The following is a 13,801-nucleotide window of genomic DNA, read 5'->3' as shown; positions in this document are numbered from 1 at the left end:
TTTTTGAAGCTTAAAAGCTTCAGTCCCCATACATTTTAATTGCATGGAAAAAGGGACCAGAACAGATTTAAAAATGTCCCCCTTTGTGTTCCACAAATTAAATACATTTATTAGGGTTTAAAATGACATGAGTGTGAGTAAATAATGACATAATTTTCATTTTTGGTGAACTGTTTCTTCTTTAAGCCAGAGAGTATATAACTAATTTTGCTAGTTTTTTGTTAAATGGATAGTTCACCTTAAAGAGAAATTCTGTAATTATTTAGTCACCCTAATGTGGCACCAAATCCATATGACTTTTTCTTCTATGGAACATAAAAGGTGAATATTTAAAAGTCTTAAGAGGATTTATTTGCCATATAATGAAAGTGAAATGTGACTTTTGTCTGTCAAGCTCAAAAATGACCAAAAAAAAAAGACTAATAATAAGTAATCAATACTCATGTAGTATATTTTTCAAATAATTTATGGCAATAGTCAGTCTATTACATGATAAATAAACCTTATGAAGATTAAAATTCACATTTTGTGTTGCATGGAAGAAAGAAAATGAAATGGGTTTTGGAATAACAAGAGGGTGAGTAAATGATGCTAGAATTGTAGTTTTTTGGGTTAACAAATCTACCAGTTAGTTACATTAGTTACATCCTAATTACAGTATTTGGATATGTTCGCTGGTCTGACCCTGTGTTCGTGGAGGGCAAAAGTTCTAAACTTGGAAGTGTGTTCCCTCATGGCTTATAACTGGCTGTGGACCTAAATGGAGCAGACAGAGAGAAAGAGCGATATGCAATATGAAATATGGAGCGTGGTGAGTCATTGGCCTGGAGTACTTTGGGAGCTCTCTAAATCTCTAATGAAGGCTGATGTGGAATGGTTCAAACATAGTCAGCAAGAAAGAGCATAAATGTGTGTGTGTCTATGTGCGTGTCTATCTGCATCCATGTGTTTGTGACGCCAGCCTTGTGTTAATTATTCCTCTTGTCTGCAGCTGTCCCACACCAGGGTGTGATGGTAGTGGACATGTCAGTGGCAAATACGCCAGACACAGGAGGTAAGAAAAAACCTTCCATGTCTCACACATACACTTTTAAACTGTACCCACGTGTATGCCCAAAAATACTTAATAATACTTTGATATCTCAGATCGTCGATCATAATGCTTTCCATTGCTAGTTGTTTGGAAGAAGTCGTCTAAGGAAACAAAACTCCAATACTCCCGTTAGCATAACGGGTATTCTATTGTCATCGCTAGTGACGTCTTCTTGCAACCAAATTGCAGAGGATGCAATGCAATGCTAGGATTTGTTCTGCAGGTGTACGATTATCAAAAGAGAGTATAATTTTCAGTGTTTTACACACCTGTCTCTGCTAAAGAAGATTTATAATAATGGAATGTAGGAACGTTGACTCATTGATGCTTTTTATATGATTAATGCACCAATCATTCAAAACAAGTTTTCAAGGTGGAAGTCTGACTTCAAGTGGCATTCCATTGCACTTTTCCAAGTAGGAAGTTGGAAATTCCGACGGAACGCAGCATATATATCCACTTGTATCAGATGTTTCTCCTAAAATACTTTAGGGGAAATAAAAATAGACTCAAATGAGACAAATTTTGACATTTTTCTGCATAAAAATCTGATATATAGACTTAAGCAAAATTCTCAATTTACTACTTTCAATCTCATTGCTGTCTAGGAGAAACAATTTAGATATTTAACAGATCTCATTTGTGATTTTCTTTCCTAAGGATGCCTTTATGGCTAATCTTGCCAAATGTCTACTGTAAAAGTACAGGAATGAAGGCTCTTAGCTACTTACCAAAAATCTCAAGAACAGTTCCAAAATTAAGTAAATTTAATTTGAGTTAGGCCTCCTTTCTTCCTTTGTACATTCTTTTACCAGCCAAACGTTACAAAACTGCAGTTAAAAGATGCAAAACTGCAATGAACTACAGCTAGCATTTACTTGGATAAAGTGCTTTAACAAAGTGCGACATTTTTTATTGTACCGTTTAAGGATACAGCCATTTTTAAGAGTTCAAGTTGCTGACTCCAAAAAGTCTGCTTACTTAAACCAAAAGCTCAGCTATCCCACAGTACTTAGCTGGAACCTGTCCCTCAGCATTAGCATTTTATGCTTTTTACCCTAAAAACTTTATTTTAGCTTGCAACACATCTTTACCCCTTTGAAAGTAGCTGTTGTAGACTTAAAAACAGATGTAAATAGACAATAATTCTGTTTCTGTTTCTACACCAAAATATCTGGTATGTTCAGACACCTAACTCTCATTAGCATGCATCAGGAATACATGGAGGCTATCTAACGATATCTGCAGCATCATTAATATTATAATCAGCTTGTCAAATGTGTAAGCAAGAGTATTGTGTGTGTCCTCTTTGATAACAAAGCTTTTTTGAGGACAAATTGGAAAAGGAATACAAATGGCACCGTTTGACTTACAGGCAAACTGATATAATGTTTATACTTTAATGCAGATATAAGTTGGGACTTAGAGTTAAGGAGTTTAGGTAAAATTTAAAGCTTGGTAAAAGCACTGTAACGTAGTGACTTTAGTGGGAACAGTAAAAAGACACCATTGTTCAATAAACTTTTTAATTTATCAAGAATAATTATTGAAAATAATTCAATAACACCATTCCTGGGCTGTTTGTGATTGCCAAGCAACTTAGCAACTTTGCGCATACTGGTTCAAAACAAGTTAAGCTTAAGTTGATTACCACAAAAATGTATTCCAACTTGTCCATCCTTTTTGTTTAAACATCTGGTTGACAGTGAGGCAATTACAATGAAAGTGAATGGGGCCAATTTTTAAACAATAAAATGCTTACTAACAATATAGGCATTAACGTGATTTTAGTTGATAAAATCACTTACTAAAGTTTCTGCCTTTTAGAAAAAAAGCCCTCCAAAAATTGTCCCCATTCACTCCCTTTGTAAGTGCCTAACTGTAACCTCGATTTTTGCTTTTTTAAAGAAAAGGAGAGTGGAGTCAAAAAAAAACATTTGTGGTGATCAACATTTTGCAACAAATGCTGTTGATTGAGCTTGACTTGTATTGAACCCTGAATATTCCTTTATCGAATGAATGGCCACAGTTGTGCATTTGTAGTAATTTTACAATAGATTTGAACATAGTTCATCCAATCAGAATTCACAATCTGTATTCGTTTTAATAGAGAGTTTTACATATTTAGGTTTGGTTACATTGACACCAATATCTGCATCACTGTTAAGGTAATAGTCTCTGATTTGACAACTTTTGTCAAAGTCACTCTCACAGACTACTCTGTTACTCTGACAACATGTTTAATGGTCTCTCCTCCTGATGCTGTTTACTGTACCTCAGAAGAAAGATACAAAACAAGAAAAGCAGAACAGAAAAGATTGATGGATATGTCTACTGTATCAACCCCATCAAGCCCTGTGAACCACCAAGCAGAATTGCATTACTGCTATAGACAAATGGTACCTCCAGCAGACCTCTCGCTGAAATGGCAGAGAGAGGGCGAGAGAGTGATAAATTACCCCCAAATGAGAAGGTGGGGAGAGAATGGTGCTCCGACTGTGCTTTCAGAGCACACTGACGTTTGGGGAGCATTGCGGGAACATTGTGGGAATGGCAGGGTTGTAATGAGGACACTGTGTTACCTGTGCAGGCTATGCAGCATCTGCCGCCCTTTATCACTCCATTAAAAAGCAATGATGACAAAACAATAACATAGTTCGTCTCCTGCGGCATACATTGGGTTATATCATGGGAGAGGTTCACAAACCTAATGTAAAGCCATTCTGATGGGTGTGTGAACTAATGTAATGTATACATTGGGGCATGTATTTATTGTAATGGGCTCTCAGGGCAAGAACATTACAGAAAACTTTGTATATCAAAGTTTTTCACTTAGGAGAGTCAAGTTCTGTCCTCTGGGTCCACAGCCACTTGGTCCCCTCTGGTGAGCCCTCACATTACAGAGGGAACTGACTTTCTGACTACTGTTTGACAACTATATGATATGATGTTTCCCTACTGATCCATAAAAATATTCCAAATAACTAAATGAGAAAAAGAGAAACAAAGACAAATTTTGAGTTTATTAGTAAACAAAGTGTTTACAGTCTATAATTATAATGTTTCTACACACTGTAAAGGGCAGTTCACACCAAACCTTTTTTTTCCATCTGTGCTGTTTTTCAATTGTTTTTATATGTAAACGTGCGCTAGATGGATGTCTTTGACAACATTGACCAGTTTCACAATTTTTTCAGCATCTTGGGCAGCAGTGCCACATTTTTTAGATGACGTGTCAAGTTAAAAAGAACCTCGAGACACCTTCATTCTATTATATTCGTTGTGCTTAAAGGTGATAAATGTAATTTCTGAACCATTACCTCACCAAATGGAATTTCAAAAATAATGACTTTTTCAAACATATTTCTTAAACATTCCTCCTATTTTCTATTGGTCAGACAAATAGATAGTCATGCCCACAATGCATTGCTTTAGCTCTGTTGTTATGTTGGGCTAGTCAGGATGCTCAAACAAACAGAGGAATTTCTTATTTTCTTTTTACCAAATTCAACACACCTCACACACAACATAGATTATTTTACAAATGGCAGGGTGAACAGTTATAAAAGACATATGAATTACCATATAACAGTCAGCACTTGAACATGTGAGTAAAAGAAAGCTTGGCAATAGGTAATTTGGCACATTGCATTTGTGTTAAACTGAGCATAAAAAGAAAACCAAAGATCCTTTTAAATAACTGAACATCTATGTTTGGGGTCATAGGTCCAAACATCTCCTGCAGACTCTGCAAAAAGTGTAAAAATAATTGTTTTTTTTTTAATTGAATTTTGTTTTCTGTCCAGAAATGCCAAGGTGAAGCTATTTGATTTAACAGATACCCACACGCATCCCACAAGACAAAACAGAAACATGATTACACAAACGGTTCCACCCAGAAGTCTACACACCCCTGGCCCCCTTTACAGTGTGCCACCCCCTAAGAATAATTTACTTACAGTTTTCTCTAAACAGTTGTCCCTTTACTTAAGGTTACCTCTGAACCCATATGACTTTCTTAGAAAGTTTAGAAAATGTAAAAGTGTAAATTACCCTGTCCATTCTTTTCAATACAATGGCAGTTGATAATTAATCACGTTAAAGCTTAAAAAAGGACCCAAAGTATCATAAAAGTAGTCTGTGCTACACATGTGTATTCCAAGTCTTCTGAAGTCATACGGTTGGTTTTAGTGAGAAACAGTCCAAATTTTAAGTACATTTTCTGCAGAAATATTGATGTGCATTCTGCATTCATGACTAAATGAGAGAAGCACACAAAAACAGTGGCATGAACTCACGAGCCACTGCAAATGAGTGTCTATCTTGTTATACATAAGAAAGAAGGGTTTGGGTGAGGGTGAATAAATGACAGAACTTTCATTTATAACTTTCATTTATTTCATGGTATAAGCAAAAGTATTTTAACATCGAAAAAGTTACACACAGCACCTCTAAATAACAAAGAAATCATCTATACACACAATGGCCCAATGGTGTTGCATTTGTGTAAGCTGTGTATGCTTTGTATTGTAAAATATTACAACAATTACTCTTTCTGAAAACATGTTTTCTGCTCATTCTACATTTGAATGTAGCCCTTTTAGCAAATGCTGAAGCTTGTACTAAAAAGATGTGTCAGTACAAGTGTAACTGCTATGATTTTAACAGGGTTTAGTAATTGCTTTTTGCAGATCATGTTTAGTGCCCTCTCTGTTTCTTACTCTACTTCTCCTCTCCATCTGTCTCTCTCTCGTTCCACTTTCCTATTTTCTATTCCTTTAACCGCTCCTTTTCTCTTTCCCTCATTTTGTCTCTTTTTTACTCTACCTTTCCCATGCTGCTCCTGCAGCTCTCTTTCCATCCCTCTCTCATTCTATTCTTCTCTTCCATCCAGTCTCCTTTCTCCTCCCTGTTTCTCTCCCTCTCTGATGGATGACTCATGTAGGCTGAAGCCCAGGGCTGTATAATTCAGGGCTTGACAGGTAGCACTCACAAAAAGAATGGGATCTGAGCCAAGAGCTGGTGGCAGGGCCCAGAGAATGGCATCGTCGCATACACTCTCCCACTTGCTCCCTCTTTCTCTCTCTCCTTTTTTTCTCAATACAACACACTGCCTCCTTTCTCTGATCTGCACAAGTCTGGCCTCTCCTTTGTGATCGCCAAAGAGCACAGGTTTTCATGCTAGGCTCTTTCATCCACAATTGTATTTTCTCCCACCAGAAAAATAAGAAGACAATGTACTGTAGCTGCTGAAATTTAAGTGTTTTGTGAGAAAATGTTAATTGTGAGAAGGCCTATACCTGTACATGTTTAAAGGAGGAAAAGGCATTTTCTACCAAAGTTTGTGACAGACACCATGAAAATTCATGTCTACAAAATGTATACATTGTTTAAGGTGTTTAGCTTGTACCCCAGCCTTGCCAAGCTGGTTATACTGGTTTATTTTTATGATTTTAATAAAATGAAAATCAGCTAAAGTAACTTGCCTAGGCTGGAAGACCAGCTAGATCAGGTTGGCTGGAAGACCAGCTAGACCCATTTAAAACCAGTTTGACAAAGTGAAGACCAATTGGGCCAGGCTGGAAGACTAACAAAACTATCTTAAGATCAGTTTGGCCTGGCTTGAAGATCAGCTTGACCCATTTAACCCTCTGGGGTCTGAGGGTATTTTGGGCCTTGGAGAAGTTTTGACATGCCTTGACATTTGTGCTTTTTTAAGTTGCTTAAAAACATATTAATGGCTAAAGTCTGATTACACTGTATTCAGCACAAACTGGGCTACAATAATATGTGAGCAACATGCATGTACAGGTTTGTATTTTTGAGAAAATAATGTTTATGCGTGGTTTTTGAAAAAACAAAAATTTTAAGTCACTGAAATAAGGTCATATAACACATACTAAACATTTGTCCACAAGACTTTTGCGAACTGGATCTTGTGGCCAAGAGTGTTTGCTACAAAATGATGTGAAAACCATCCTGATCACTCATTCATACAAAACAATATAGTAATTTAACTTTTGTAAGACACTTTTAGTGTTGATAGGTAATATGCGAGGAGGCGTGAACTTTCTTGAATATGGATGTATTTCACACCTGAAGACCCCTCCCCTGGGCCTATCAATGAGGGATAGAGAATGAATGTGAGGAGAAAAGTACGCATTGCCCCCCATGAGCCTACTTGCACAAGTCTTGTGCAAGGTCAGGGAGGCCGAGGAACATGTCACTCTCGTGGCCCCTTACTGGCCCACTCGGACTTGATTCTCGGATATCACGCTCCTCGTGACAGCACCTCCCTGGTGGATTTCCCTGAGGAAGGACCTTCATTCTCAGGGACGGGGACTTTTTTGCCCCCCGGTCGCTGTGTTTGTAGAGCTCCTTCCCATCGAGGCAGGACCTACCACCGCGCCACCTCCATATGTGGCTGGCAAGCCCATGTGATGTATTTTGCCATGTTAACCTCCCCTGCTGGGCAGGATTTGGTCTCTGCGGGGTCTTTTCCCCCTGAAAGAATAGGATAGGAAAAGAACACCTTCCCTGATGCGTGTTATAGTGTTAGATGGCTTCAGCCGCATCTAACACTCCATGGAGAGAAAACATAGAGAAAGAAAATGCTGCGGCTGGCGCGGCCTGCTCCCATGCTAATTACGTCACTTCCCCCCCTCAGGGATGTGGGGAAATACATGACGTCTTTTGGGGCGTCATGTATTTGTTGTGGCAAATGTGGCATTTTTTGATAGGGACCCCTAGTGTCACTACATCGACACAACGTCGAGTGAGTGACAGAAGGGGAATGTCTTAGTTACTGTCGTAACCTATGTTCCCTGATAGAGGGAATGAGACGTTGTGTCCCTCTTGCTACAACACTGTACTAGCCACCGAAATGGCCGGGACCTTACTCTCTGTTCCTCAGCTCAAAACCTGTCTGAACAGACGCACGTTTCCCTCCTTTAATACCCGTATGTCCGGGGGACTGGCATGCAAATTCTGTTTGCCAATTCTCATGGGCCTTTTCTGAAAGATAAGAGGTAACTGAGGCTCTCAAGAGAGACCCCTAGTGTCACTACATCGACACAATGTCTCATTCCCTCTGTCAGGGAACGGAGGTTATGACAGTAACCAAGACGATAACATCTATTCTTAACATTCTAAAGCATATTTTCAGCTGATGAGCATGAAGAGCTCAGCTCCATTTTTTGAATTTTTCACAGGGATATTGCCACTTTCAGAATATGCAGTAAACATAACTACACTGAGGTCAGAAAATATGGATCTGATTATTACTTAAAAGCTACTGAAGTGTAACTTGCTGTTGATATTAATGGAGTAGTTATCAGCATAAATGCCTTTTGGGCTATTAAAGTCAATGGAACTGTTGCTACAGAAATTCCATTGTTGAGACAAAGCTGCTGATGGAATCCCTTTTTCGTTTACCTTCTGAAGAGTTTACTGAAATTTAGAATGATGGACACATAAAGATGACATTCTTTAGACCATAATTACACTTTCATTGTATGTACTGAGCAGGGAGAAATCATATTTGTGTGCCGGTAACTCACCAGCAAGCATGCAAACAGATGGGCTCTGGACTGTGTGGGTGGCACATGCAGTTCTATCCTCTGTCTTCTATTCACACTCTCTGTTTTTTGGTAGGTCTTTAGGATGCAGTCTATGCGGTGTGTTGGCTTCATCGCTCATCAAGTCATTCTAAATTATGTTCGCTATACATGCTGAGGGCTTGTTTGTTATCTTGGTGTTTTGTAATTCACCTAAACTGTTAATGTAACTGTGAGGCTGTGCCAGATGTCTCTTTCATATACTGTAGCCAGATAGTGCTAAGCATTAAACCCTATAAAAAAATGTAAGTGTATCACTCCATGCGGTTGTGTATCTATGCGACTAAAAATGCAACACTGCGTCAGCCAACGATATATATTAGCTGATTATTGATCAAATTCTTGATGTGTTACACGTGTGTCATTGGTTGTTACATCCATTTTGCTTTATTTTCACTGTTCAATGGGACTGATTAAAACAGGAATGATAAAATATCGGTCTTTAGGTAAATGGGCCATTGACATATAAAGTAGTCTGAGGTGATAAAAATGTTATATCTTTTAAAAATCTATTTCAAAACAGATGTCCATGGAATCCATGTTGGTTTCAAAGAGTCCATGTTGGTTTCACAAATGTTTGTTTTTTTAAATATCATGAATATTTCTCAGTGTTACACCAAATGACCAAAACAAAAATATATGTAATAACAACAAACATGGAAATAATCTGCTCTGGTTTTGTTATACAAGCACCATTGAAGCACAATCTTGGTAAATATTGCACTTACAGTTGAAAACAGCCAGCCGATTCGCTGTTCTCCACATTTCTTTTAAATCTCCTTAGCACTCGGAGGATCATGGGATATTTATGTGTCCAGTTGATGTGCACTTCAGAATCTCACTGGAAGTAGTAGGTCATCCAGGTATTACTCGCTTGCTGCTTAACATGGGGCAAAATACATCACATGGGCTTGCCAGCCACATATGGAGGTGGCACGGTGGTAGGTCCTGCCTCGACGGGGAGGAGCTCTACCACCCCCCCAACACGCATACAGTCTGACGATTTAAAAATGCTGCCTGAGCATTTCTGTGCCACCACAGGCTGATTGCTTGCCCCTGTCTTTCCACCACTTTGAAAAACTCCTGGCTTCGCCCCTGAATACTGAGGATTTGGACATACTACTCCATTGGCATATAGTTTTTCGCATACTATGTAGTAGGAAAGTATGGATATTCGGATACAGCACATAACTTTGGACAAATGTTTTGAAAATATGAATCGTATTTTAAAATATAATGGTTTACGTGCTTATTTTTTTAAGTAATTATAATAACTATGAATTCAGTAATTGTAAACATATTCATCAAATAAGAGGTGTATTCAAGTAATTATTTTGTGTGAATTGCATTTGTAATGTATTTTTTAATAATTTAATAGATCTGGACAAAAAATCTGCGTCAAGTAATTGACCCTTAATTGTGTTAAAATCTGTATCACCCAAAAATTTCTATATTGGTGCATCCCTACATGCAACACATTTTGTGACATGAATGATCTTTGTATAATTAGAGAGCTGTTTTCCTGTAGTCTTGAGACAACAAATCTCCAGCTTAAAGCAACAACCAGAAAAAATCTTCCATTATGCTGTTTCCCATGTTCAGCCATCTGATATCGCATGAAGATCAGAACCTATGTGAATGGAAGTCATATTTTATTCCTTCACTGACTCCACTGAGATTTAAAACCCCATTCCAGGGTCAACCTTCACGAGTCTCTGTGGTAAATTGAATCACCAAGGACATAATCACCACAAACAGCCTCTCGGTGTGTGTTTGAGGTAGTGTGATTGCATGATGTGTTTTGAGGCGGAGGGGGGCGGGTTCCGCAGTGACAGGGAAGGGAACTGAGCTGCGGAGATAGACAGAGCCCTGCAGAATGCACAACACCAGCACCTCCTTTGTTCTGCTTTTTGGGAGGGCACTGAATGAAGGGAGGGTAGTGGGGAGATGTCTGTCAGGCTGAGAATCACTGATCCCCCCTCTCTCTCTCTCTCTCACTCTCTCTCTCATTCTGTCTGTCTGTCTGCTCAAATGGCAAATCCCACTCCTGAGGGGGAGATCACCATGGTGACAGCGCCTTGCCACGCATGCCTGTGGATGCTGCAGTTTAGAAGCGCAGAGGAGCCGTGTGCTCCTATGGCAACTCCAACATGAAGAGCCAGCTGTAGCATCTGAATTCGCCTCAACGGCCCTATAGTGTCACACTCTGTAAGAATGTGCCTGGCGTGGAGGCAGCTAGAAACAACAATAGAGCAGAGCTTGAACATGCCCTTGGTATCCAGGCTAATTAAAACCAAAGAGGAAACATTTTTGTTACCAAATCTGAGGTCTCTCAATGCAACAGAATGACTATTTGAAGATTTTTAATTAAGAATAATATCACACTTTAGAAACAGATGTAAGAACCATTCGCATTCATCATTCTACTGCTAGGAGGGCAATATTTGCACAATTAATATGATGGTTGCCCTGGAAATGATCAAACAGAGCAGACCGTGGCAAATGTTCTGGCCATTTCTGGTATTAGTTAAGTTCATCAGAGGATTTGTCCGCTAGGAGCTGTCTGACTGAAGTCATTATTTCTCCCGACAGTTCTGAAAGGCCCGCAGATCTCTCTGTGTGTGTCTCTCTCTCTGTCTCTGCCGTAATTACCTTGGTCCCACTGAAATCCTGCCTCTGCTCCCATATTCAAATGTGGTTTAATTACCTCTGGAGTTTTAATTGGCATGGCCTGCCAGTGGGAAACGTGAAGGTGTCCAAGGTCATTCCAAGATGTTCAAACACCCTCACCCACACAGACGATGCTGGCTGGCTGCCCGCACAACACGCCACCACACAGAAGCGCAGCATCTATAATCAGCACCTGGTTTAAACAAATAAAATAAAAAAGAGAAAAATCTAACACCAATACACCAATTTGTGCATTATTGGTTCATGATGTTTAAAATTGATTTCATGCCACATATTTTTTGGGAAGTGGTTGCCAAAATACCACCAATACCACACATTGTTAATACAATTAAACCATAATAAATTAATATCAGATCTCTTTCAAATTTTTTTGTTGACAGATTTTTTTGATGACATTAGGGGACCATTATAGGTGACACTTATGTTGAACATGTCGCCCACCACTTTTTGCCATTTCCAGTTTTTTCCCCACCATTTTATAATTCCCTTTTTTCTGTTGAAAAGATATTTACAGAGGAATTTGAGTGTATTTAAAGATGACTGTGACATAAATCTGTTTAATAAGTAAGCACCTGCATTGATCGAAAATAATTCTAGGTAGAATTGCTCACTGTGTAAAGAGAAAATTTGCATGTATAAAAATAGCCACTCAGTGCTATTAAAATGATGACCCTGTAAAACCAAAATTAAAGTTTAGCTGCTTTTAATCAATATCTATTACCTTTAAGGTAATCTATATGCTAGTGTACTTCTAAACATTAACTAAATACATTTTTAGACGATATAAACATTTAAAATCTGTCATTTCTCTCTTCCAGCTAAATAGACCCAGGAACATCCATGACATTACATAGAGGTTAATAAACCATGTCCAATCAAATGCTTTCTAGAACGAGAATGCACCCTCCCCCTACAACTGTTCAGTTCTGCGTGTCAGGCCGTGTCCTAACTGGCGAGGATCATGCCTGCGCAGGGCACTTTGAAGGGAGCAAAATCAATACTGGACCTGTAGGTTCATTCCAAACAGAATTTCCAATAAGATTTACTTAAAAAGTGAGTTCTGACTGACTGGTATCACCTTTTAGCCATCCGAAGCTGTCACAGTGGAAGGTTATTGTCTTCGAAGGGAATAGGGCATTGAGATGATCACTTCTGAATGGGATGCACAAACATGGGAGTGAGATGCGAGGTACTTGAATTTATTTATATTTTTGTGTAGCCAAAGAGTTTTGGGGTGTACATCTTGAGTTAGTGTTCTTTATTCTTTATGCTTCATGTATTATGATTAAAAACAAAGATATATTATCTTTTACTGGCTTGTTTCTCATTCATCTGCATTGGACTTGCACATCAGCTCCAGTCTTGTAGTAAGCAAAGGCTGTGATGTGCTGTGTGCGTTTGTGGGCTGGTTATGGGTTAATGTTGTGAGTTAGATCATCGTTCCATTCTCAAGTCTTTGGAAAAGCTGACCGGTATTGAGATCGCTTCTCTTGTTTCCCTGGAAAGCGTTTCTGACATAAGCAGAATGGTGGATAGTGGTATGTGTGTCTGTGGCTGAAAAGTAAAGCCTATTGACTATTTTTTTAAATGGGACCGGTCATTTGACATGTCCCACCCCCACTTCCTTTTTCAGTAGAAAATATGTCAAAACTTAAAATCAAACTGCGCTGGTCAAGGCTCTGCATGGGGACTTGCAGTGGTTCTCAACCTAATGTTTCAACTGGTTTGTAAACAATATAGCACCAATGGTGGTGGCTTACTGCCTATTAACCAAAGTTTAATTATAGTAACAATAACTGTTACAACTGTGGCATTTTGACAGAAATGATTGTTTCCATGTGTGGAGCGGAGGGGGGCGGGGCCGGGTCGGAATATCGCGCGCCCGGTCCCCAATCGGCCTGATGAGGCACGCAAGGGATAAAGGTGGCCGGTGACGATGGTTCGGGAGAGAGAGAATTACGGGCATGTCCGTCGTGTGTGTGTTTATGTCCTTGTTTTAAGTTTCTCATTAAAATATTATTTATGTTGACAAGCCGGTTCTCACCTCCTCCTTGCTCATCCTTTAACTGTGTTACACCATGGTAATTTTTATTTACTCACGTGACACAATAAATTCAAAACCTCCCTCAATTATATTATTAGCTGCGCTCATATCCATATCGTGATTCTGATGGTGATGATGCGCATTAGGGTTCATTCACACCGAATGTGTCCTTCCAAAAAAGCTAAACACAGCTGCAGGTGACTTGAAAGGTGTTGATGCACTTTTAACTTGACACAGCACAGCGTTCCTGTGCGAGACTGAAAAAACAGAGAGACGTGGCACAGCATTCAAAAACACCTGTCTAGCAAATATTTACATAGGGGGGAAAAAAACAGCACAGACATATGCAAAAATGCT

The 13,801-nt window shown here is 39.0% G+C and overlaps 1 protein-coding gene across 4 annotated transcripts in view; it reads left to right on the top strand.

Annotated features, from left to right (window-relative positions):
• Positions 1 to 13,801, top strand: part of LOC127622263 (myelin transcription factor 1-like protein) — an 81,008-nt gene that overhangs the window by 34,165 nt on the left and 33,042 nt on the right. For all 4 annotated transcript variants that reach the window (XM_052096304.1, XM_052096305.1, XM_052096303.1 and 1 more), the window contains one exon: positions 992 to 1,054. In XM_052096304.1, the coding sequence (XP_051952264.1) occupies positions 992 to 1,054 (63 nt within the window). The remainder of the gene's footprint in view (positions 1 to 991; positions 1,055 to 13,801) is intronic.

The sequence above is a fragment of the Xyrauchen texanus genome, chromosome 28, assembly GCF_025860055.1.
Source record: "Xyrauchen texanus isolate HMW12.3.18 chromosome 28, RBS_HiC_50CHRs, whole genome shotgun sequence".
NCBI classification, from domain to species: domain Eukaryota; kingdom Metazoa; phylum Chordata; class Actinopteri; order Cypriniformes; family Catostomidae; genus Xyrauchen; species Xyrauchen texanus.
The sequence above is the reverse complement of the archived record's forward strand: the minus strand, read 5'-3'. Positions and strand labels throughout refer to the sequence as shown.